The sequence below is a fragment of the Pantherophis guttatus genome, chromosome 1 (assembly GCF_059756535.1).
Source record: "Pantherophis guttatus breed Tessera chromosome 1, ASM5975653v1, whole genome shotgun sequence".
Taxonomy (NCBI): domain Eukaryota; kingdom Metazoa; phylum Chordata; class Lepidosauria; order Squamata; family Colubridae; genus Pantherophis; species Pantherophis guttatus.
In genome coordinates, this window is record NC_142063.1 from 111,129,619 (window position 1) to 111,154,576 (window position 24,958).

The following is a 24,958-nucleotide window of genomic DNA, read 5'->3' on the forward strand; positions in this document are numbered from 1 at the left end:
CCCAAAATCTAGCCTACATCTCTGGGAATGTGAGATCTTTTTGAACACTGAATTGTTTTAGGATTTATTGCAACTCTGCAACTCCATAACAATTCATCTGAGTTTGGAAAGCCCTGTCTCTATAAATTTTTATCCTTTTCAGGAAACTGTCTCCTAGCTTTTCTCCTTTTTCTTTTGATCCTAACAGAATCATTTTCCTTCTACCTTAGATGCAAGTCTAAGACAAAAAGCTCCTTTCTGTTAAAGTTTGAAAATAACTTAATTAAGACAGGTTCAGAGTAACAGATTATAAGTATTAAAAATCACTTCAGGATTTTATTTGAAATTATTGATTTACATCTATGACAGAAGAGCAACAACTACATTTTATTAGCATTTCTTTTGTGACCTTTGCATTCATTTTTGCATTTTGGGAATGGGGCAGAAGTGGTAATATAAATATTCTACACCTTATAAATACGTGCATCCATTTCACCCCTTAAAACTTGAGCATCCCTTTTAAAACAAGCTTAATCCTATCTAACTTTTGGAATATGGGTCTCTTGAATACATTCATATTTGAAATTTGATCTTTTTGTTTTTTAAATCACTGATGCTGCTTTTTGCAGAATATACAAATCACTGTAATAAAATTGGCTCTGACAACAGTTATTTTCCCATTCTGCTGAGCAACACACCTGCTACTGCTGTACTATCATATTTGCATGTGACACCTGGGCATTTTTGCTTGCTAGGATAAAAAATTATATTTATTGCCAACACATTCACAAGTAGTTTTGTAAAAGAGCATCATTCAACCATCTAATTTATTGGACCCGTGTCCCTCCTGGTTAGTGCTGGCTTCTCGGGAGGTGACACGAGGCTGGTTCCAGGGGATTATAAATGCTTCGCTGGGTGAGGGTGTCTTTCCTGCCGCCTTGAAAGAGGCGGTGGTGAGGCCTCTCCTCAAGAAGCCTTCCCTGGACCCGGCAATGTTGGTAAATTATCGTCCGGTCTCCAACCTTCGTTTTGTGGCAAAGGTTGTTGAGAGTGTGGTTGCGCAACAGCTTCCCCAGCACCTGGATGAAACGACGTATCTGGATCCGTTCCAGTCGGGCTTCAGGCCCGGGTACAGCACGGAAACGGCATTGGTCGCGTTGGTTGATGATCTCTGGAGGGCTCGGGACAGGGGGTGCTCCTCTGTCCTGGTCCTGTTAGATCTCTCAGCGGCTTTTGATACCATCGACCATGGTATCATGCTGCACCGGTTGGAAGAGTTAGGGGTGGGAGGCACTGTGTTGCGGTGGTTCTCCTCCTTTCTCTCTGACCGGTCGCAGTCCGTGTTGACAGGGGGACAGAGGTCGACCCCGAGGCCCCTCATATGTGGGGTGCCGCAAGGGTCGGTCCTCTCACCTCTCCTGTTCAACATTTATGTGAAGCCGCTGGGCGAGATCATCCGTGGTTTCGGGGTGGAGTACCATCAGTACGCTGATGACACCCAGCTGTACATCTCCACCCCGGATCACCCCAACGATGCCCTTGAAGTGATGTCCCGGTGCCTGGAGGCCGTACGGATCTGGATGGGGAGGAACAGGCTCAGGCTCAACCCATCCAAGACCGAGTGGCTGTGGTTTCCGATGTCCCGATATAGCCAGTTGACGCCATCACTGACTATTGGGGGCGAATCATTGGCCCCCACGGAGAGGGCTCGCAACTTGGGCGTCCTCCTGGATTCACGGCTGTCTTTAGAAGAGCACTTGACGGCCGTGACCGGGAGGATTTTTTATCAGGTCCGCCTGATTCGCCAGTTGCGTCCCTTTCTGGATCGGGACTCGTTACGCACGGTCACTCATGCCCTCGTCACCTCCCGCCTGGACTATTGTAATGCTCTCTACATGGGGCTCCCCTTGAGGAGCACCCAGAGGCTCCAACTGGCGCAGAGTGCGGCCGCGCCGGTGGTAATGGGAGCGACATGGCGCTCCCATGTAACACCTCTCCTGCGCGAGCTGCACTGGCTCCCGGTGGTCTTCCGGGTGCGCTTCAAGGTTTTGGTTACCACCTTTAAAGCGCTCCATGGCTTAGGGCCTGGTTATTTACGGGACCGCCTACTACCACCAATAGCCTCCCACCGGCCAGTACGCTCTCATAGAGAGGGACTCCTCCGGGTGCCGTCAGCCAAACAGTGTCGACTAGCGGCCCCTAGGGGGAGAGCCTTCTCTGTGGGGGCACCTACCATCTGGAATGAGCTCCCCCCGGAGATACGGAGGATCCCGGATCTGCGCTCCTTCCGCCGTGCTGTGAAGACCTTTTTATTCCATCAAGCGGGCTTGGCCTGATCTCTTCCCTTTTTAAATATGTAAATTTTAATCTGTTTTTAAATTATTGGGGTATTTTAATTTGTCTGGGCCAAAAAGTTTAATTTGATTTTATCGGGTTTTTAAATTTTGTGTATTTATGTATTTTATTGTTGGCTGTTCACCGCCCTGAGTCCTTCGGGAGTAGGGCGGTATACAAATCAAATCAAATCAAATCAAATCAAATCAAATCAAATCAAATCAAATAAATAAATAAATAAATAAATAAATAAATAAATAAATAATTCTCAAGCAGCATTGCAACTGGAACAAGATATTGGGAACAGATGTTAGCACTTCTGTAGGCCAACTTATTCCAAAGGAGATTTGCTTTGCAAGTAAGAGAAGCAAATTGCATTTGATTTCTGTCACAATAATGCCTTAACATAGGTAAAGGTTTCCCCTGTCCAGTCATTTCTTACTTCAAGGGGAGGTGCTTATCTCCGTTTCTTAGCCGGGGAGCCAGCATTGTTCAAAGACCTTTTCCGTGGTCATGTGGCCAAGGCACACAGAATGCTGTTACTTCTCTTTGAAATGGTACCTCTTTATCTACTCACATATACATTCTTTCAAACTTCTAGGTGAGCAGGAGCTGGGGAAGCAACAGAATCTCATCCTGTTGCACGGCACTTGAAAGGCTGCCAACTTTCCAGTTGACAAGCTCAGGGTCTTTAACTGCTGAGCCACCATTCCCCCACCTTAACATAACATGTGAAACTACTCATCTTTTTTTTTTAATGCAGGTTTAGTAAACTAAGTTGTGACTGTTTTTTGATCAATTAGCTATGTGCCATCAAAGTCAATATCATCTCTAAGCAACCAACAGATACTTTCTCCAGGAGGACCATGACTATTTTCAACAATAATAAAAGCACAAAAAGAACATATTAGGGCAGAGAAAATGAGAAGGGAAGATAATTTTAGGTTGTGACCTATGGAGCTCTATCAGGTCACTCAGTTTATGCTCAAAAATTTCCTAGATGGAAGTAATTGAAGCAGTATACGGGTAATTATGACTCCACACTTCCACACAAAAGCTGTAGTTGATGGGTTTGGCATTCAATGCTATACACCTGCAGACACCTACTTTCCTAAAAGAAATATTTCTTGCTTTTACCTGCACAATACAGGACAGATGTGACTATATGAAACATGCAAGTATGGGACACTATTAGCTTGTGCTGTTCAAGGAAAGAAACGGGAGGATTTCCAGCTTTCCCTGAGCATGGAGAGTACACAGAGCGCTACCACTTAAACTTTCCCCACTGATAGGAAATGGGACCTTTGCCAATTTACACCCCTTAAAATGATGCCCCCATTGAAACTGCGACGTGTCCTCCTTTTTTTCTCCCCCCCCCCCACTAAACTCCAATGCAAATTTTTAATCAAGGATCTTTTCTGCAATAAAAAAAGCTCATACCACCAGAATAGTGTGTTCCTCTGCTATTAAATCATGAAAAGTAACCCTTATTTATGACCTTGCACATTTGCCAAAACCCTGGGAAGCTGAACCCTGGTTTACCCAACTAAGGCAGTTAAACCAACACTGAACCGTAAACCAATTAACGCCAGGTTGAGTCAGCTACTGGGTCAATGCGTCGTGGGAAGACCATTATTTCATATTTAGTCCCCCCGCTAACAACGCACGAGAAGCCCTGGGCTGCTACTTATGCTTCTTGCCTGATGACACCGAGACCGGGAAAGGAGGGGAGGCAGAAAAAGGGGGGAGACTATACTTAAGCCTCCCTGGAACCCCCAAGAGCAGAAGTTACCTACGTTGCGTAATAAAGAAGGTCGCCCGCAGCATTTCTCTGCCTGGGGCGGAAACTCCAAAGGCGCTTCAGCGGGGAGCTTCCCCTTTTGGCTCCCGAGACGGACGGGCGTTCCGCGCGCGAGGCTTGCCGTGCCCCTCTCAGCCCCGCTTGCCTGGGCGCCCGCGCCCGCTTCCTATTACAGGCTAGCCCTCCCTTCGTTCACACGCAGCGGCAACGCGCAACACCCCGCCAGCGTCAGGCTCCCTAGGCCAAAGAGCCCGCCTTCCCCGAAAGACCTATCCGCGGCTGCAGCCGGGCCCAGAGTCCTCCTCTTTCCCGCGAACCAAAACAAACCTCCGCTTCTCGGGGGGCGGAGCAGGACACGGAGGGACACGGAGGCAGGAAGCGGCCATGGCGGACTGGGGCCGAGGTGAGTGCAAAAAAAGGAGGAGGGGGAGGAGGAGGAGAGGGGGGGAAAGAGCGAGTGGGTGCCGCGGCTCTCCTTTTCTTCATTGCCTTGACAGGTCCATTAGTTTTGGAAGAGGAGAGGGATGCAAAATAAGGAAGGGGTGTTTTCGAGCCATCCTCTGCTTAGAGTTCTCTCCATTCCTTTCGCATTACTCCAACCTTTTGGGGATGGGGACTGGCACCATCGTCTGTGGAACATCTGGCAGGCAGCTGGCAGGAGAGAATGTCCTCCGGGAAGAACAGTTGACTTCTCCGTTCTCTTCTCTCCGTGGCCACTACGCCTGCTTTCCTGCTTTCACTTAAGGGTCTTGGTTGGGGCTGAAGAAAGGCAATAGTAAAATAGTAAAATACAGCAATAGTAAAATACAGAATAACAGAGTTGGAAGGGACCTTGGAGGTCTTCTAGTCCCAACCCCCTTGCCCAAGCAGGAGACCATACGAAATGGTGATAGGATACCCTGGTATATGGAACTGGGTAGGCTTTGGTGGCATAGCCATTTTTCATTGTTTTTATCTTTTTACAAAAGTATTTATTTTTGAACTCTTGCCAGCTCAATAACATTTTGAAGCTGGATTTTGGGGAAATGTTCCCTGTGTGTGTTAAATTCTCTAGACATCTGTAGGTTTGTCCTTTTCTATGAACTCCTACATGTATTCTTAGCTGTTCTTAAGTTATGACTCTTTTTTTGTTTTTGTAGGTCCAAACACAAATGCGGTGGATGATATGTTAGATGTGGAAAATAAGCGCATGACAGAAAATCTGGCCACTAAAGTCACCCGTCTAAAATCGGTTGGTAGCTCACTCGATCTGTTAGTTTTTCACTGCTAGCTTATTATAATGAGTTCTCTATGCTGGATTTTTTTTCTTTATGCTGGATTTTTTTTCTCTATGCCGGAATTTTTTTTTCCTCTATTACTATTGAAGAAATGAAAATTGTAATTTTGATCAATCTTTTCCAAAATCAGTATTATTACTAAAATATGTCAAAGATGAGAATGTTAAAAACAATAATTTCTTCTTTTTTAAATCTAGCTTGCATTGGACATTGACAAAGATGCTGAGGATGAAAACCAGTACCTGGATCATATGGTAAAGAACTATTTGCAGTTCATGTGGAATTATTAGTGAAACCTTCCATATACTTGTGCCTTCATCCTGTGAAGGATGAGTTATATAATATCGGACAATACACTTGAGTTATATAAAAACGTGATTTTGTGAGAAGATTGTACCAATCACATTTAAAGAAGTTATTACTACTAAACTTTCTTCCTTCCTGGCAACTTTCGTCATTTTGTTTTCATTCCAAAGCAAAACAACAACAAAAACCAATGTATTTTATCCTGCCATGGAGTTCCCAGAGATATATGTTTGTGTGCGCTACTTTTCTAAAAGAAGTCAAATATGAACCTTTGGTCTCCATTGCTCATAAAATATTTTAAGAAACTGCTTTGTATAGTCAAATTGGTGAAGTCAATTTCAAAAGGATTTCCTATATATAAACATTTCCATGTTTGCAAGTACAAATCATGTATAGGCTATTGCATATTATAAAAATAACAAGTGGTCTGTAATGCTGGTAAATCACAACCAGTCATGGCAGCTGTGGCTTGTTATTTCATGCACATGTTAGTTTTCCCTTTATATTATCATTGTAATATTTTTTGCATATGATATGTTCTGTTCATCATACTGTTTTGTAAGACTTAAGTTTAATAGTCTGTTCATTATTAATAAAAATGAATGATGGACCTCAGACATGTAATTTTTCTCCTATTGGATAAACTGTGAGGATAAATAACGTTAGAAAATTCATAGTGAAAAATACTGCAGCATCACTATAGTATTACATTGTGAATGTTGCCAATGTAAGAAGTATGTTTGTGTATGTTTACAGTTTGATTTGATTAGGAGCTGCCCAACTGAAGAATGACTAGGTTGCTCACAATACAATGAAGGAAATAAAAACACAATTCTAAAAGACAAAACCAGAAGAGTAAGGAAGAAAAAGAACAAGATGATTGATAGAATTTTCCTTTCAAATATTTAACAGTTTAATTAATAATTTCTTTAAATGGGAATCAAAAAATCTCTCAGATTCTAGATTTTCTTGGCTATTTTGAGCAATCTATAATGTGTTACAGTTATCTTTGTTTGTTTGTTTTAGGATTCTGATTTTATGAGCGTGACAGGTCTTCTCACAGGAAGCGTGAAGCGTTTCTCTACTATGACTCGGTCAGGAAGGGACAACCGCAAGCTTCTCTGTTATGTCTCTGGTGGACTGGTTCTTGTCTTCTTCATCTTGTATTATTTGGTAACAAGAACACGAACTTGAGGAAAATTATTAGTTTTGTACTGGATGTTAGTTGAAGGAAAAAAGTGGTAGTGGAAAATGGAGCTGTGAATGACCTTCAGATGTGTATCTTGGGAAGGATTATTTAAATTTTCACAGTAACCCAGAAGCTCCTTTATGAACTACAGCATGATCTCTCCATTCTGAACTCATCTTTTTTCTTTAAAGGGGATATGATGTTGTCTCTTTCTACTTGAACGCTCAAATGCAACACAATTCACTAAAATGAAGTCTCTTTCCCTCTGCCCTTGTATTAGTTTGCTGTCTTTACTTGGTGAAAGAGGAAGCATATTGGTGATTTGCTTTCTGCAGTTTATGGTTCAGCAGGAAAATCCTGACAAAGTTTAATAAAAATGTTCTAATGCCCATTTTGATGGGGAAAAAAGTGTTGCTTAAAAGACTGTTGTTGGAATATGTGCATTTTTTAGAAGTAGTCTGTCACATTGGAATGTCTTCTAAAGCAAAATTGCTTTATCACTGTTTTTGGATAAACCAGCAGCTATAAACAATGATCCTTGCTTGTTAACTCTCAAAGAGGTGTGTAGAAGAACAGAGTTGGACTTAAAGCACTCACAAAATAGAAAACACCTTGAATATATGACATTATTTCTGCTTTTTTCTTTTTCTATTCTAATCAATCCTTTAACTGATTTGCCAGTTTTGAGTTGTACTAACCATGTAGTAAGTTAACATATCTTCATTTTTTAAACTTTGTCCAAATCAACCTTAAGGTTCTTTTTTAATTTGATGTACTGATTCTAGATTAAAATTTCAATTTTATGCATATTTTCCTAAATTGTATTTTATTGAATTCAATAAGATTTATTTTTGAGTAACGTGCATAGGATTTCATTGTAGTTCTAGAGGTATTTTGACAACTAATGATTGATTCTCATCTCGCTAGCATCAATAATATTTTCCTTCTGATGTTTATTATTAAAGCATTAGCAGCATTTAAGCCAAAATAGTATGTACAATTACAGGTACTGCTCAACTAATGACCACAGCTGAGCACAAAATTTCCATTGCTAAGCGAGACAATTGTTAAGTGAGTTTTGCTCCATTTTATGACCTTTCTTGCCACAGTTGTTAAGGGAATCACTGTAGTTATTAAGTTAGTAACATGGTTATAAAGTGAATCTGGCTTCACTATTGACTTTGCTTGTTAGAAAAATCACAAAAACTGATCACATGACCCCAGGACAATGCAATTGTCATAAATACATGTGTGTTGCCAAGTGTCCAAATTCTGATCACATGACCATGGGGATGTTGCAAGAATTGTATGTGTGAAAAACAGCCATAAGTCACTTTTTCAGTGCTATTGTAACTTTGAATGGTCACTAAAAGAAAAGTTATAAGTTGAGGGCTACCTGTAACAAGGCAATTGTGTATTTGTCTACTGAAAAGAACTCTAGATGTACAACACAAGATTTTTATTTCATATCTGATTCATCAATACTTTTGGTTTCCAAAATACAGTTTGCCACCATATATGGTTCCATAGTGGGGAAAAAAGAATAGAAGGAACAGGATATCCAGTGCTGGTCCATTTTGGATCTTCCTGTAATTGGTGTACATGTACCTTTCACTTGAACCAAGTGAATATTCTTTTGTGGGTGAATCTGAATTGCAACTTATCTCACAATTGAAATAGTAACATTCACATTGTATTTAAATTTGAAAATAAAGTAAGTTTAAGCATTATGACAACATTCCCAATTTTCCAGAGCATTCATTAGGCCCGTTTTTCTCAATGTTGGCCATTTTAAAATGAGTGGACTTTCAACTCCCAGACTTACCCAGCCGGCCATGCCTTCTATTTTCCATATTGTATACCATAAATGGAGAATTAATTTTCATTGAAAAAAAGGACAAAGTAGACACTGACTTTCCAATTTATTTATTCTAAACGAAGATAGTAAAGTGATATACAAAATATTTTTTAATGTGACTTACTGCAAGAATAGCAAGTTCTGTGAAATAGTTCTGAAGCAGGAATCCAAGTAGGTTTTTAGAAAAAAATATATACTATAAAATATTTCTAATTTCAATTTCTGGAAAATGACACCATGGTCTCTATATTAGTGTCAAGAATCTAGGCATATATTCAGCAGGGCAAAATTTGCAATGGGCTCTCTTCATCACAAGAGGTGGCTGTGGCACATTCTTTTTGTCAGAGAGATTAGAATGTCAGTCTCAAACAATAACTGGTTACTGAATATTTGTGATAGTCCTTCCAGACAGGTGTTTATAAAACATGGTGAAACAGTTGTTAGTTGGTTTTGAAGCTTTAAAAATAGATAGCTTTGAAACGTGAGCAACATGATATAAAAACAAGTTGAAAAACCAATGTGATTTCTGCATAGAGGACAAAGTCAGTAAACGTCCACAATCACAGGGGTTGTATAATCAGAATGTCTGATTCCAAAACTGATTACAGGAGCACAAGATATCTAGAGATAGGAGGGTGAAAACAGGTAAGGCAAAATTGACGTGTCTTCTGGCTATTGGTACATTTTTGTACTGTAAAATTAGTACATTTTAATAGCATTTATTTTCTTCGAATAAGAAAAATATTGTTTATAATAGCAAACGTAGTGGTAGACACCAAGACCCATTTAGCAGATGGGGTCCTCAAGAGAGAGAGCTCAAATACTATGCCCTTCCCTCAATCTTGACTTTTAACTGCTTACAGCCAAGAAAAGGACATACAGCCACTACTTTCCTACTGATACAGCAGCTGTAGGCTTGAACCTCATGACGGTCTCTTCTCACTTTCAGCCACCCATGGCCCTCAACTTCTTGCCCCAGAAGATACCTTTCCCCCACTTAGCCAGGTAAGAGTATCCTTCTTATATGCCTAGGCTATATCTCTTTGCTGCCATCTAGAGGTCTTCTGAAGCTTTGATAATGGAATCCCTGGAGGTATATTGCAGTACAGCAGACTACAGACTTTTTCAGGCTGCAGAAATTTTTAGTTGTCTTTTTAAAAAAACTCAAAATCTCTAATTAAAAGGCATACATCTGATGATATCCTATCTGAACAGAAACCAGAGCATTGTAATGTTAGAAAATTAGCTGCATTTGAGTGAAGAGGTTTTTTCTTTATCCTTATTCTCCCATTAAGTCTCACGGAACCTTAGGTTCTCCATTTCAGATTCCATGGATATAATTTGAAAAGGAATGTTGTGTGGGAGATGCCTATTCTTTCTCCCTGATCCCTTCAAAAGCTAATAGAAGACGAGCCAGAAGAAGAAAGGGAGCAATCAGCAGAAACAGTTGAAGAAGCTGTTGGAGCCTCCAGGGATTCCAGTTCCAGTGCATGCACTAGTCAAAGGGCAGTAGAAAAGAAGGGGAGAGCAATCCTTTGTAATGTCAGTTCTTCTATTCTTTGCTTCCTTCTTACTTCAATAACTTTTTTCCTCTATAACTCCTCTTGAGGCCCTGGACTTGAGCTACCATGTCTGGATCATAAAAACCTAGGCTTTACAAAACTCTTCTATTATCTTATGATCTGGATCAGCATTTCTCAACCTGGGCAACTTTAAGATAGCTGGATTTCAACACCTAATTCTAGGCATTGAAGTCGACCTATCTTGGAGTTGTCAAGGTTGAGAAACACTGGTCTATTTTTCGCAGCTTCGATAAGATGGCCCTTCTTTAGACAATCAGGCTTGTTGACAGCATGGGACAAGAGGTGGGTGACCAGAGGAAGCTTTTCAGCACTTTTCTTAGATTAGAGCTAAAAGCTACAGATTTATCTTAGTTTGTGGGAAGAGTTTACATTACAGTTGGGAACTCTGAATATCACAGTCAACTGTAGTTTTAAGAAAGCAGATGTTTCTTCTGAGGCAAGATAAAAGTTAGGAAGAATGAATGCCCAATTTCATTCCTAATGTAACAAGTTATTGGAATATGCGAATGGATTATATGAATGTTGCAGGGTAAAGGAAAAGATCACATTCTTAAAAATAAAGTATGTAGCGAAACGGTCTTCTATTGTACAAGAATAAATGCAACATTCTTCCCTCCATACATTTTAGCCCTAATAAATGTCATAACCCTTATGAAAATTAAGTAATACTTTTTCAGGTGGGTGGACATTTTTCTTTTTTTCTGTAAAAAAAAATATAATTTTCTCACCTTTCCCAGTTCATACTCTGCAGGTCCAGGCATTTTGTCAGTCTTCTGATCTTTGAGTCGGCCTGCCATGGTATATTTTGGTGCACTCTTTTTGTAGATCTCTACACTGGGCTTGTGATATGCTGCTGGACCTGGGGTCTAGAAAGGAAAAGCCACACAGTGCCCCAAGTTGAAAAGGAATGTAGGTAGCTCATATATCATCTTCTAGAAAAACTGGGCAGCTCATTACACATTTCAGGAATTATTGTTATGTGCATAGTCAGGAATTATTTTGTTCCTTCTGCTTTTTATTAATTTAAATAATGTTCATATCTAGCCTTCTTTGATTGAATACAGCTTCTCTACCAATCTGATAGTATTGGGGAAAGTTCTAGATAGCTGTAGACTATAGGCAAAGAAGTCTTCCTTCTGTCAGCCTCCCTGCACTCACAGTTATCCCGCTTAACAACCCACATAGCTGAACGCAACTAAGACTGTCTGGATTTGCTGTCGCTAAATGATGCAATTCATGACATTGCTCTTCACGGCCACATCACATAGCAACTGCAATCTTGGTCCCAATTGCCACTGTAACCTAAAGACTAGCTGTAGAGTTCATTGCTAGGAGACAGGTTTATGTTCTGTTGGGATAGGATGGAGGAGAGAGAAAAACAGAGACGAGGGCAAAGAGGATGCTGGCTTTGGCCATGGGGCTGATTTCAGGAAAAGACAGCAGCACTTTAAGGAGCTGGAGATAGATGCTGTGTGTATGTTCCCATCTGCCCCAAAGCATAACTGAAGGGCTGGATAGCCCAAGAAAATATTACTTTGGCCCAACTATGAATTATTTGAAATTAAGTATCCTAGTCTTCTAGGTGACTCATGTTGGTATTGTATGTGTAAATGCACTGTCACTCACTTTTCAGCAATTCATGATCTGACTAACAGAATGACAGAGTTGGATGGGACCTTGGAGGTCTTCTAGTCCAACCACCTGCTCAGGCAGGAGACTATACCATTTCAGACAAATGGTTGTCCAATCTCTTCTTAAAATCTTCCAGTGTTGGAGCATTCACAACTTCTGGAAGCAAGTTGGTCCACCGATTAATTGTTCTAACTGTCAGGAAAGTTCTCCTTAGTTCTATGTTGCTTCTCTCGATTAGTTTCCATCCATTGTTTCTTGTCCTGCCTTCAGGTACTTTGGAGAAGAGCTTGACTCCTTCTTCTTAGTGGCAATTCCTGAGATATTGGAACACTGCTATCATGTCACCCCTAGTCCTTCTTTTCATTAAACTAGATACACCCAATTCCAGCAACTATTTTTTATGTTTTAGTTTCCAGTCCCATAATCATCTTTGTTGCTCTTCTCTGCACTTTTTCTATGGTCTCAACATCTTTTTTCCATTTTTTGGTCATCAAGTGATCAAAACTGGATGTAGTATTCCACGTGTGGCCTTACCAAGGCATTATAACGTAGTTGTTAACACTTCACTTGACTACCAGGGAGCAGTGGAATGTAGATAGAGAACTAAAATTGTGCACTCTTTCTTCTCTATTTTCTATCCCTCTGCCTGTTCTTTGTTTATGATGTTCCCAATCTCAGGTTGCTTCCTTCTGCCTTTCTTCCTAGACACCCAAGCACAGAGCACCTATTTGGCACTCTTCCTTGTAGGATGTAGGTACTAGGCTTTGCCTATCCCTACCATGTATTTCCTGTAAGTAGATTTTTTTTTTTCTCTTATAAAATGTGTTTCACTACACATTGCTCAGGTCGGATTTCTGCTCTTTGGAATGCTTTACCTTTAGCATCCCATCCTTGAGACTATGATGCAAAAATACAACTGCAAATCCCACACAGAATACATCCCACACAAGTAAACCAAGGAAACTGAAAAACAATTCTGTACAACTGTTGTGCTTTCCTCCAACTTCAGAGAAAGATCATCTTTCTCCCCATTATATCCAAAGAAGCCACACTGATCCCCCACCTCCAAGCAGACAAGATCTTGTGAATAACCAATAGTCAGTTCCCGTGAAAGTTTATGCTGACCAAATATTCATGAGCATAACCAAGATATATGAAGTAGAACAGTACTGTATTCCGAATTCTTCAAGAAGGAAGTAGAGAAATAAAGTCCCTGCCTGCGGAGCTTAGCTATGTCTGTTAATAATGAGTTATGACTTAGAGTATTGTACAAATTTAGTCAGTTGTAGATTGTTTATCAAAAGACTCAATCAATATATGACCCCCAGATGTCTTTCTTGGTGTCTAGATGTCTTCAAGTGGATCCCAAACATTTTCTTAAATGAGTAAAATGCTGAGCAGCTGCAGTCCAGAATTCGGCTTAGAAATCTAACCATCCACCCCTCCCACACAGAAAAAGATAAGAAGATGCAATGGAAAGTGTCCTGTAGGGAGTAGGAGATGGGGTAGCTGGTAGCAAACTAGCAAATCATGTCCATAGGGCAGCCATTTTGTAACTGGGCAAAACTTTCACCCAGCAGCTGCTTTTGCAAAAGTATCAGAATTCCATATATGTTCACCAGTACAATCCCCCCCAACTTTTCATATTAATTATTTAATGAATAAAGTACAAATTGCTGCTTTTTATCACTCCTCTATTAGTCATCTGGATGGAGTTTTGACTCCATCAAGATAGAGACAATGGGAAGAGTTAAGTGCAACTCAACAATGTAACCATTATGCTGCCCAACTGTAAGTAGCAGAAGACCACAAATGTTGGGTTTAAAAGCCAAATGTGTTTCCAGATTGTCCATTGTGGTAATGAAATTACAAAGTCTGGTACAACAAAATAAGAATTGAGTCCACAGATTACCTTGTGAAGGTCTTCATCAAAACGTCCAAGCTTACTCTTTCCTGTCATAGAATAGGAAGGGCTGCCTGAGGTAGCCACTGAGTGTGGTCCAAGGACCTCTGGAATCATATAATTGTTAGGACCTGGAAAAATGTGAATATTACCAAAATGAAGAGTGAGAATTCTGGCAATCCTGGAGAAAGAGACTGGTAATCACTGATTTTCAAAGTGCTACTTTGGGTTTGTCTAGACTAGGATTTGGGAATAACAGCCTTTCACTTTCCTGCACTTTCTAGACATGTTCCAGGATTTCAGTTCCCAGAATTTTCAGTGAATAAACTTTCCTGTGGCATTGCTGATTGGGAATTCTGAAAATTGAACCCACAAATTAGACTATGGAAGGTTGTTCATGAGAATAGTTGAGTATTTTTCTTTGATTGTCAAACTATCACAAGACATCACAACTGATTTTTGAATACTTTCATGTCCAAAGGCAATTTCTGAATTTTATTGTTTAAAGAGGTATGAAGGGCTCTTTCTGTGCTATGCCCATTTTGTTGTTGTTCTTGTTCTTGTTTAAATCAATTTCCCACCACGTTTATGTTCTAGCTGCACAATTGGTCCAATAAATTGTGGATAGGCATAGTGCAACAGAGATAGGCACAACTGAAACTTACCTCAATGAGAAAAAAAAATCTTTTGTAGTGGGAAGAATCACAATTCTATGATCTTCGGTTCAATTACACATAATCAAATTCAGTTGGGCTTTTCTCCAAGGAAACCTGCATGGAACTGAGCTGCATCCCAGTTTATTAGATGATATTGCTCTGAATTGTGAATTAACAGGATCTGGCTATGATTCCTTCAAACAATAGCAAAGTCAAACAACAAACAGAAGGAATCAGACTTACCTGGTGTGCTATCCACCTTTCCTCCATGAGTTCGATATCCCATGGAATGCATGGGAGAAGCTTTATAGATAACCTTTTTTGCCTTATCAGGTGAGTAACAGGCTAGGAAAAACAGACAACATTGCTGAAAACTAGATTTAAACTTAATTTTCATTGTACCTTGTATGTCTTAAAGTAGGACTGAGCAATTTTATTCAGGACCAGGTATTGTTCTTTCTTTTTGAGGTTAGATCAGAGACCACACTTTAAAAAAGTAGATAGGGTTGGCTCGCGAAATTGGGCAGGAATGGAGCAAAAAAATAAATTTGATTTAATTTGATTTAATTTCAAATTTCCAGAAAATAAAGTAAATAATTCAGATACAATTAATTATTGAGTGACACCCCCCCCCCCAAGTTAAAAATATAGTGGCCATTTTTTGAATGGCTTTGGGAATTGTGTTTAAGGCATCAAGAAATCCCAGAACTGTAAGCCAAACTAGGATACTGGGGAAAAAAACCATTCTGGAAGAAGCAATGGTAAACCACTTCTGTATTGTTGCTAGGACATGAACCTCTTCTGTGGCCACCATGAGCCAAGTTAGTTACAGGATAAAATATAATCTTTGCACCATTTTTTCTGCTTGCAAAGAGGAACAGGGTTAGAACTTTAGAAGTAATATAGAGGAGAAAAAACATTGAAAGTAATAAGCTAGGAGAGGTATGTGTGTGTACACAAAAAAGTTATCTTGTCAACGTGATCTATTTGTCCATCTGAACATTCACATTTTGAACAAATAGTAGGCTGTTCATCCCATTCTTATAATCTAAGTACACTAGTTTGCTTATTTATTTGATTGATTGATTAATTTGAGTACTGCCCACATCTGATCTAAAGGTGACTATTTTCTGAACGTTGAAGTCAGTTCTTCAAGCACCAAGATCTATTTTTAAACAAAGCCTTCTTGTTAACTGAAAACAGTTCTGCATGATGAAACTGCGAACGATAACATCACTTCCTTTTCTTGTACAGGTGATGACAGGGTTTTGTTTCTATATAACCACCCAGAATCTTTCAAAACCAGAGCTTTTAGAAGAGGCAATCCACTTGATTTATATACTTGGGATCGAAGTCTGTTACTCACCGGGACCAGGGGTAGTCTCCACTTTTGTTTCAGTTCGCCCACTTAATGAATAAGAGGGACCAGTCTTCTTTCCTCTATTAGTCACAGTACCCTGCACAAAGTAAGGACCCGGAACATTGTCCTTGCTAGATGGAGGCTTTGCACCATACATACTATAGGCAGGCGCTTTCCTTTTGGTGGGAATGTGCGATACATAACCTGGAAAGAAAAGAGTTGCATCATGTCAACTTTATAGTAGTATGACCCCCTAAAATTATAAATATCTTCCTTTTGCAAGGAGATCCCAACCACAGTCAGAGAAACCCTTAGATGAGAGATAGTAGTAGCAAAAAATGAGGAGTCTGATAACACCTTTTCTAACTAAGAATTTTTTTTTTAATTTGATTTATATGCCGCCCTTCTCCGGAGACTCAGGGCGGCTTACAATGCGTTAAGCAATAGCCTTCATACTTTTGTATATTTATACAAAGTCAGCTTATTGCCCCCACAAACCGGGTCCTCAATTTACCTACCTTAGAAAGGATGGAAGGCTGAGTCAACCTTGAGCCTGGTGAGATTTGAACTTACAGTAATTGCAGACAGCTGGTATTAATCACAATGCTATCAGTCTGCTGAGCCACCAGGCTTTTATTTAAAGGCATAAGTCTTGTGAGCTTCATCCAATGCTTTTATGTGCTGCAGTTCATGAAAGCTTATGCCTTTTAATAATAAATTTGTTAGAAAAGGTATTATCAGTTTCCTGACTTAGTATTCAGAAATTTCGCATTAAGTTGTATCATCTTAGCATCTTCTCTTCAGATAACAACTAACACAAACTTTGTAATCCCTGTCTCCTGATATCCTATAATCCAATACAGAAATCAGAGGCAAACCTAGGATTCTGTTCTGAAAAACTAATTTTTCCCCAGTTTAGCAACTGTCAGGATGTACTGACACTGCAACACCCAAAATTTCCTTCTGGCTGGGAATTGTGATTGAAATACATCTGTAGGGTGCCAAGCCAAGAAACCTGGTCTAGATATTAATGGAATAACATAGTTGGAAGGGAGCTTGGAGGTCTTCTAGTCCAACCCCCTTCTCACGCAGGAAGCCCTATACCATTTCAGACAAATGGTTGTCCAATCTCTTCTTAAAAACTTCCAGTGTTGGAGCACCCACAACTTCTGGAGGCAAACCATTCCACTGATCAATTGTTCTGTCAGACATTTCTTCTTAGTTCTAGGTAGCTTCTCTCCTTAATTAGTTTCCATCCATTGCATCTGGTCTTGCCTTCAGGTGCTATGACCTCCATCTTCTTTGTGGCAGATCCTTCCTTAGATATTGGAATACTGTTATCATGTCACCCCTAGTCCTTCTATTAAACTAGACATAACCAATTCCAGCAATCATTATTTATATGTTATAGCCTCCAGTCCCCTAATCATCTTTGTTGCTCTTCTCTGCACTCTTTCTAGAGTCTCAACATCTTTTTTACATCACGGTGATCAAAACTGGATGCAATATTCCAAGTCTGGCCTTACCAAAACATTATTTTTGCTGGCGCTTTTCCCAAATGATGTTTGAAAAGTTGTTTGATTTCTGGGTATAAACCAACTGAAAATAAAAATGGCTCAATAAAGTAACTTCCCGATTTCAACCTCACTTCAATTTTGGCTAGAATGAAGTCTTTGGTATTCCATATGGACCATGCTTCCCGTGGCCCTGAAGTGGTGCAATCCTCTATTTTTTTTATCCTTCCAACCAATGCTGGGAAAGCAGGAGCAAACCTTTTCCCTTTACATGAATGTTTCTTTGAGGATGTGTAATTTTCATTGATGGACAACTTCCCATTAAGGGTTTCTATTGATGGGTTGGTTATAAAGCAGGAAAAAAAAGACCTAAAGAGAAAACACCATTGTTTTACCATTCTTCCTGTCACCTGGGCTAGAAGGGGAAACTGGCAAAACTCTTGTCAATTTATCTTATCTTTATTTAATAATCCCCCATTATTTTACTCTTCCGTTGGTGAACTTAGAAGGGAAAAAAGCTTCTTGAGTTTCATACTCCAGTGACGAATTGGATTCATCTGTGAAGAGCAGTTCAGAAATGGGGAAGGCAGCTAAGCAGCACAGGGCAAGATGGTTGTGGAAAGCAAATGACCTATAGCACCAGTTAGAATGCAATATTTGTCTACAATGAAGTGAAGCACAACAGATAAACAGGGCAGCATGGCCAGTGCTGATACAAGTTGAAAATTTTTGATGTGCAGCACAAGATGGCTGAGGTTATCTTCCTGATGGCTAGGGTAGGGGGGCAGGGAAAGGATGGCCTCATCCATGTTGCCCTTGGGAAACAGTTAGGAGTCTGGATTTATGCTGGCACAGCTTGGATGTGCAGATCTACCCTCAACAGCATCACCAATCTGGAACCAAGATTAAGTGCTTCCAATTCAAAAGTTTGTCATTTGCCAACTATTGTTGTGTTGACAGAATTCTCGGTGTTGCAACCTCATCACTTTTGGAGGATATTAAGTGGAGGTGGCTGATCTAGATTTTAAGAGTTATGATGTTCCTGACATAATGTCAAGACCTGAAGTTTGAGAGGATGATTTTTCAGGAGGTCCCCAAGCCCTGAAATTAAATTCTACTTGAATCAGGGGGAAAAAACACCAAAAACAGTATTACAGTTTTAAAAAGCTATAAAAATAATAAGTGTAGAACATTAAATATCAGCATCAAGCAAGTACTATATTGACACATCAGGCACTAACTGGTAGGGATCACACTGCTGAAATGTGCAGAAAATCATTACAGAAATTTATTGCCAAAAGAGAATACATGTGGGTATGTTGTGATGTCTTTTCATGTTGAATTCTTTTTTTAAAAAAATCAGTTCTACTAATTGTTATTATTGGATGCTTTACATTGTTATCTAAGACATTTTTGGGTGGGGGTCTGCTATAAATGGCAATGATAAATAAATATATAACAAAACACTGACTATATTTTAAAGTCTTGAACATTTTTATTTCTATTTATTTACCTGTTGCTCCTTGTATGGAGTACTTGGGGCCAGGACTGGTATACTGGGCCATGATTGGGCCTCTTGGACGATGAGGCCTCCATGTTCCTATCCAACCTCCTTGGCTCATGGTGGATACTTATTCCAAAACCTGAGAAATGAAGAAATGAATACAGAACAAATGTTTTAAAACACCAACTGGATATTTCCTTTTATATTTTATACAGCCTTGTTGCATTTTCTCTGCTTTATTGGCATACAAGTGCTAAGAAAACATTTGGTCTTTACTTCCTACTTTAAGGTAGTCCTTGACTTATCACCATTCATTTAGTGGCCATTTACAGTTACAACAGCACTGAAAATTGTGACTTATGTGACTTCTGACCCTTTTTCACACTGACCATTGTGGCATCCTCATGATGAAGTGATCAAAATTCAGACATTTGGCAATTGTCATGTGCTTATGATAGTTGCAGTACCTCAGGGTCACATGATCATTTTTTGCGACCTTCTGACAAGCAAAGTCAATGGGGAAGCCAGATTCACTTAACAATCATGTTACTAATTTAACATCTGGAATGATTCACTTAACAACTGTGGCAAGAAATGTCATAAATGGGGCAAAACTCACTGATGAACTATCTTGCTTAGCAACAAAAATTGGAGGCTCAATTGTGGTCATACGTTGAGGACTACCTGTAATCCCTGTCTTCTTCTGTTTTCACCTTTTCTATCTACCCTTAGTGGGAAAGTATCACCAGGCCTCCCCTAAAAGCAGAGAAGGCATAGGAAGCAGCAATGGCATTGGGAAGAGTCATGGTAGACTTTTGTGAGGAGAAAAGAATTTTGATTGAGTAAATGATTGTGTATCAAGTCACTATTGATCTTTAGCAATCCCATATTGTGGATAGATTTTTCCATTACAATCTGTCGCCAACAAGATTTTTCAAGTCTTCCAGTATTGGGCAAAAATAAATTTGTCACCAAATGCTGACTCCTAAACACTTTCCCCTGAAGAATGTATATTGATTTTTTTATGGATTGAACTCACCTATACAAGTATTTAAGATTACACACCTAATTTATTTTTTCAGAATGTTGTTTGGTTATATTTCATAGGATTGGCAGACATTGTAAGAGGAATGATGTGTTCAGATCTATGGTAGCCAGAAATCAGGAGTCTAGTAGCATCTTTTCAGACTAACATATTTTATTAAAAAGCATAAGTTTTCATGAAGTACCCCTCACTTCATCAGATGGATGTCTGTTTGCTAAGACTTTCTGGATTAGCCTGAACTACTTTTGAAGTACACAGTCTCTCACTCAACTCATAAATCAAAAGGCTCAGGCTATTATAGAATATTTTAATAAACTCAACAGGTTTCTAACACATTTCAATTGTTAAATTGGCAAACAATTTTATAAGGACAGATCAGTTTGGTCCTAAATGTGAATTGGGCATAGTAAGTTAAAACTGGTAATAAATTTGTTACAAAGAATGTCATTAAGAGCCTCAGCACTAAGCACTGATCAAACTAAACAAATGGATCATAAGCTGGCTCCTAACAAAAGGCTCATCTTTTTTTTCTTTTCTTTTTTTTACTGTGAGCATACTGGCTCACATTAAAAATGAAATTCTGTTGCCTGCTCTCAAGAGAAAATATATATCTACACAAACACATACATAATATACATATAAACATCCTACATACATATATACATAAATAGGTTGACAGAATTATACAAGACTTGCTCCCAAATAAAGGATCTGAACGTTAACAATTAAAAGATACTGTGCAGCTTTTCTTAAAGCCAATCATTTGGCTGCATTGATTTATCAGTTTAAGGGGCACAGAGAGATGTGTAATTATAGAAGATAACCAAAGACCAAGAAGACAATGCAAAGAAGAGTTTGAGCTGCCCTTCTTTTATTAGAAAGAAAAGGGAGCTTAAACCTAAGCTTAATTAAGGGATTTAAAAAAGAAGCCTGGTATGTGATTAATCTGAAGACAGTATTTAGGCTATTTTGAAATCTGCCTCCCTCTGTTCATATGATAATTTATTTGATTCATTATTTAAATTGATGTATTCTGCAGTTCCTTATAACCCATATCAAGCTTCAAGTTGGCATTAATTTCTAAGGACTCATAGAAACTAATTACACTATAAAAAGAAATGGGAGAGAAATGAGGTATATAAGGACTTTCTTAAACAATCGAACGCTAACTCACCTTTCGCCTTGGGATATTGGACGTATATGAGTAACCTTCTTGTCTATTATATCTTTCCTTACTTCTGTTCAACAGGCTATGGATGGGTCAAAGAGAAGATGGAATGCTGGCCAGTCAGGACCCATCTCTATTTGCAAGGATTTGCCCTCCCCTCCATGAGGGCGTAAGAAGAATCTTCATGAAAGTGTCATAGAAACAAACAATTGCCTTTCATAGTAGTACTTAGTGTTCTAGAACCCAAAGAACAAGTAGGAAAGTCTGGACTGTGTGTCAGGAATTAGGGTCAATCTATATATGTGAGAGATCCATGATTAGGTCTCCTAATGTAATTTTCTATATTATAAAAGAGAGGCTTGGGCGGTCAGTGCTGCATTGGAAGTGAGGCACTGATCTTCCCATATACACACACACCTATATTTTCCTAGGCAAATTTCTTCCAATACTATTTGCCTTGGAGGTGAAAATCTGTTAGACCAACACATTCTGAAAATACAGGGCAATAATTCACACCAATAAATAAAATTGCTTGGAGTCTAAATATATTGTTTTTCATCTAGATTATTTCTGTGTTTCCTTACCATTTCTTTCTCTTTCTCCTAGAGAAAATCCATTAAGAAAGGAAAGTTGCGTAATGTCTTTTGGCAGCTAAAGCTACAACTTTCATTTGGCATCACTTCTGAATAAGTACATTTGTCCATTTTGTTTTATTTTTAAAACAACAGGATTATAGAGTGAGGAAAGGATGGTGGGGAGAAACTGATAAATTCATACCAACTACTTTGAAGCTCAGAGAGCTAGGTTCACAAAATTTATAGCATTTATATCAGTATGATGGCCTGCAATTCCAGACTTAAAAAAGGATGGACTCCGTACATCTTTGGACGTGTCTAAAATGCTACTTTAGATGAAGTCACAGTCACTTCTTTTAATTTCTGCCAAAAGATGACTATAGGATTTAGGGACTAGCCTACATATGAAATAAATAAGACATATGATATTCTCCTTCTGAATAATCATCATATTTATTTCAGTTAAAGCTGATATTCTTTATCTAGAGATTTTCAGAAGCCTAGAGGAAAACAGTCTTCACAAAACTGTATTTAATATGCAGGTAATAGTATGTTTAATCTCTTCGATTCATGGGGTTCCCATATGGATTATATATATAAAAGATAGTTTTGGGAATGTGGTGATCATTAGTCAAAGAACAAAGAACCATGTAAGCAATACTTCCCATACAAAATTACATATACTGAAACAGATAATGTTATTATCCCTTAAGATGACCTTCCGCCAAAAGCAAATAAAATATTAACAAATTTATGGTTCTCACAAAAATGAAACTCACTTGCATTTTTATATATTGTATGAATGGAAATGTATATTTTGATCAAAACAGAGGAATTCTCTTTTCTTAACCCAGACTAGGGTTACCAAAATTGTAACAGTGCAAACCTGTATCTTATTAAACAAATGCAAGAAAAAGATACACATATTTTGTATATCTTCAGTTGTGTCTAATGTACTGAATCTGGTGCATACATATAAGTATCTAAAGACACAGTCTCACTTTCTACTGCAGCCTGTTGTGTAAAATAATCTTAGGTTATTCTTGCATTCCTCCACATAGCTATTGGAAGAAACCAAGTCTGCTTCTTTCCTAATACTTTGTCTCAGGCAACAGAGAAGAAAGGGAATTTACAATAGTTAACACAATTGACCACAATTATGACCACAATTAAGCCCAACATTTCCGTTGCTAAACGAGACATTTGTTAAGTTTTGCCTCATTTTAGAACCTTTCTTGCCACCGTTGTTAAGTGAATCACTGCAGTTGTTAAGTTAGTAACACAGTTGTTAAATGAATCTGGCTTCCTCATTGACTTTGTTTGTCAGAGTATTGCAAAAAGTGCTCACGTGACCCCAAGATATGGCAACCGTCATAAATATGAGTCAGTTGCCAAGCATCTGAATTTTGATCATGTGACCACAGGGATGCTGCCTTGGTCATGTGAAAAACACTTGTTTCAGTGCCATTGTAACTTTGAACAGTCACTAAATGGACTGTGTAAGTTGAGGACTACCTGTATTTGCTCACCCAGGTTGGATTAAAAATGAGAGAACTTTATTCTTTTCCATGTTGACTTAAATACCAAAAGAATAATGAAAGTTTTAACTTTATGATGGTTTGGAGAAAGGCATTCATGGAAACATAATTGCCTGAAGTAAGATTTACCAACCCATTTGACCCACAGAGTGTTGGATGGAGAAATGCCCAGATCTTTAATAGAAAGCACCAAAGACAAGAAATGGCTTCAGTACAATCAACAGCCACCTCCTTTTGGAAGCTGAGCAGTTTACAGAGAATGACTATTGCTTACAAAGAGACAGTCTTTAGCTTGAACTGTGTGAGAAAAGATGTGGTCCTGCAGATCCAGTGGTGGGTTGTCCCCAATTCATACCGGTTCTATAGAACCAGTAGTAAAACCGGTGGGAGGCTCCGCCCACCGACCCTGATGTCATCAAAACGCTTCTGCGCATGTGCAGAAGAGTGCGCGTGCAGCCCCACTGCGAACCAGTAGTAAAGGTAAGTAGAATCCACCCCTGTGCAGATCATCAGACTTTCCATTGGCTAATTCTTCTCAGCTCAATTTAAAACACTCTTGGTAGTGATTTGGGCGCTTTGGATTATTTGAAGTTTATTTGGATGTTACAATGCTATCTGCATTGACAGGTCTACATCTTTATGAATCTAGAGTTTAAAGAGCACCGTCAGACAATCAGCACTTACCCTTTCTGGCCAATGGCTGAGCAGAGAAAGAGAGTTGTCATCCTCTATCTTGCACTATTCATCCAGTGCATAATTGATATCAGGTCAAAATGCCCAAGAAGAGAGTGATGTACTTGTCCCCTTAGATTTCACTGAGCACTAATCAAACAAACATTTCTTCGCTACTTCACAAAAAACAAAAACAAAAAAAGAGGCTACTTCTGTGTATTGGCCTTCTATTCTGCAAAATATACCAGAGAAAATGTGAAGGGACCCTATACCACAGGAAGACAAGTTGTTTAAAAAAGTAAATATGTTTATTGAAAATCCTCAAAAGCTTCCAGGTCAACATGGTAACAAAACTGTCTTGTCCTTCAAATACCTGAAATTTATAATGCTGGTATTCCAGCAACCCAACAGCTTTTTATAACTGTCCTAAGGGATTACAAGAACAGGAGCAGAGGAGTCCCAAGGTGAAGTGGGGCAAGAATTTTTCCAGTGCATAGGCTGCTCCTTAAGCACCCAACATTGATAGACTGTGAGTTGTAAAGCAGTATTTGTAGGACTGAAATGATATTTGAAATGATATATTGATGACTAATGTGGAGATGGAGCATAAACAAGCCACTGCTAGTGGAAACTCTTCATTTATGAGTGGTTTCCAAATAACGAATGGATGACAGCATTGTCAATACGATGAATCTTTTGATATAGACAAATGCCTGGCGAGGTTGACTTTTGATATCAAACCCACCAAGAATTTTTCCCTTTCTTTCTCCTGGTGGCTTTTCTTTTACTTCAATTTCACAAATAGTCATAGAGCATCTGATTCGTGAGTTCAAGAGAAAACTTTTCCCCCACCCACCCATGATAATAGCACACTTGTGAAGCCTATTATCTGCCAGCATAAATTAAGATTTGTTTCTGGAGGTCTTTAAAAAGTGCTCCTTAAAACAATAATATTTACTAATATTTCTCCTAATATCTGTGTTCTGTGTTAAATTTGAATGTTTACATTAGGCTGGTTTTTATTCTACAGTGGGTTTCATTTATGTAAGCTGTCAAGAGTTATT

General features: G+C 39.0%; 3 protein-coding genes and 1 long non-coding RNA gene across 8 annotated transcripts in view; 2 read left to right on the forward strand and 2 right to left on the reverse strand.

Moving 5' to 3' along the window:
- The window catches only part of RIC8A (RIC8 guanine nucleotide exchange factor A), a 30,262-nt gene extending 25,848 nt beyond the window's left edge, over positions 1–4,414 (reverse strand). The window contains exon 1 of one of the 4 annotated variants that reach the window (XM_034420138.3): positions 4,110–4,414. The gene's annotated coding sequence lies outside the window, so the exon portion shown is untranslated. Of the gene's footprint in view, positions 1–4,105 lie in introns of all 4 variants that reach the window. The other 3 variants (XM_034420140.3, XM_034420141.3, XM_087881426.1) reach the window with 3 other exon arrangements.
- On the forward strand, positions 4,203–7,693 carry BET1L (Bet1 golgi vesicular membrane trafficking protein like). 2 transcript variants are annotated; one of them, XM_034420143.2, is made up of 4 exons: positions 4,203–4,517; positions 5,254–5,345; positions 5,589–5,645; positions 6,724–7,693. In XM_034420143.2, the coding sequence occupies exons 1-4, from the start codon at positions 4,499–4,501 to the stop codon at positions 6,889–6,891; spliced, it is 336 nt and encodes a 111-aa protein (XP_034276034.2). In that variant the 5' UTR covers positions 4,203–4,498; the 3' UTR covers positions 6,892–7,693. The 2 variants fall into 2 exon arrangements, with proteins under 2 accessions (XP_034276034.2, XP_034276035.2); XM_034420144.3 differs by having other exon boundaries at positions 4,475–5,030.
- Positions 7,694–8,796: 1,103 nt separating this feature from the next.
- CIMAP1A (ciliary microtubule associated protein 1A) lies at positions 8,797–21,301 on the reverse strand. The gene is made up of 7 exons (XM_034420145.3): positions 21,116–21,301; positions 18,906–19,035; positions 15,885–16,082; positions 14,762–14,863; positions 13,872–13,993; positions 11,056–11,193; positions 8,797–9,365 (listed from the first exon to the last, which is right to left on the reverse strand). The coding sequence occupies exons 2-7, from the start codon at positions 19,012–19,014 to the stop codon at positions 9,288–9,290; spliced, it is 747 nt and encodes a 248-aa protein (XP_034276036.1). The 5' UTR covers positions 19,015–19,035; positions 21,116–21,301; the 3' UTR covers positions 8,797–9,287.
- On the forward strand, positions 9,662–22,604 carry LOC117667012 (uncharacterized). Its single transcript, XR_015730757.1, has 2 exons — positions 9,662–9,749; positions 21,191–22,604. It is a non-coding gene; the product is annotated as an uncharacterized LOC117667012 (long non-coding RNA).
- The last annotated feature ends 2,354 nt before the right edge of the window (positions 22,605–24,958 follow it).

What these genes read in the sequence shown, in the direction of transcription:
- CIMAP1A (XM_034420145.3), bottom strand. Translation starts at nt 19,014, where the DNA reads ATGAGCCAAGGAGGTTGGATAGGAACATGGAGGCCTCATCGTCCAAGA. An exon ending in GGAGACTACCCCTGGTCCCG is followed by an intron (nt 14,864 to 15,884) that starts GTGAGTAACAGA and finishes TGTTTTTCCTAG; the next exon opens with CCTGTTACTCACCTGATAAG. An exon ending in TTGATGAAGACCTTCACAAG is followed by an intron (nt 11,194 to 13,871) that starts GTAATCTGTGGA and finishes TTTCCTTTCTAG; the next exon opens with ACCCCAGGTCCAGCAGCATA.
- BET1L (XM_034420143.2), top strand. An exon ending in AAGTCACCCGTCTAAAATCG is followed by an intron (nt 5,346 to 5,588) that starts GTTGGTAGCTCA and finishes TTTTAAATCTAG; the next exon opens with CTTGCATTGGACATTGACAA. An exon ending in ACCAGTACCTGGATCATATG is followed by an intron (nt 5,646 to 6,723) that starts GTAAAGAACTAT and finishes TGTTTGTTTTAG; the next exon opens with GATTCTGATTTTATGAGCGT.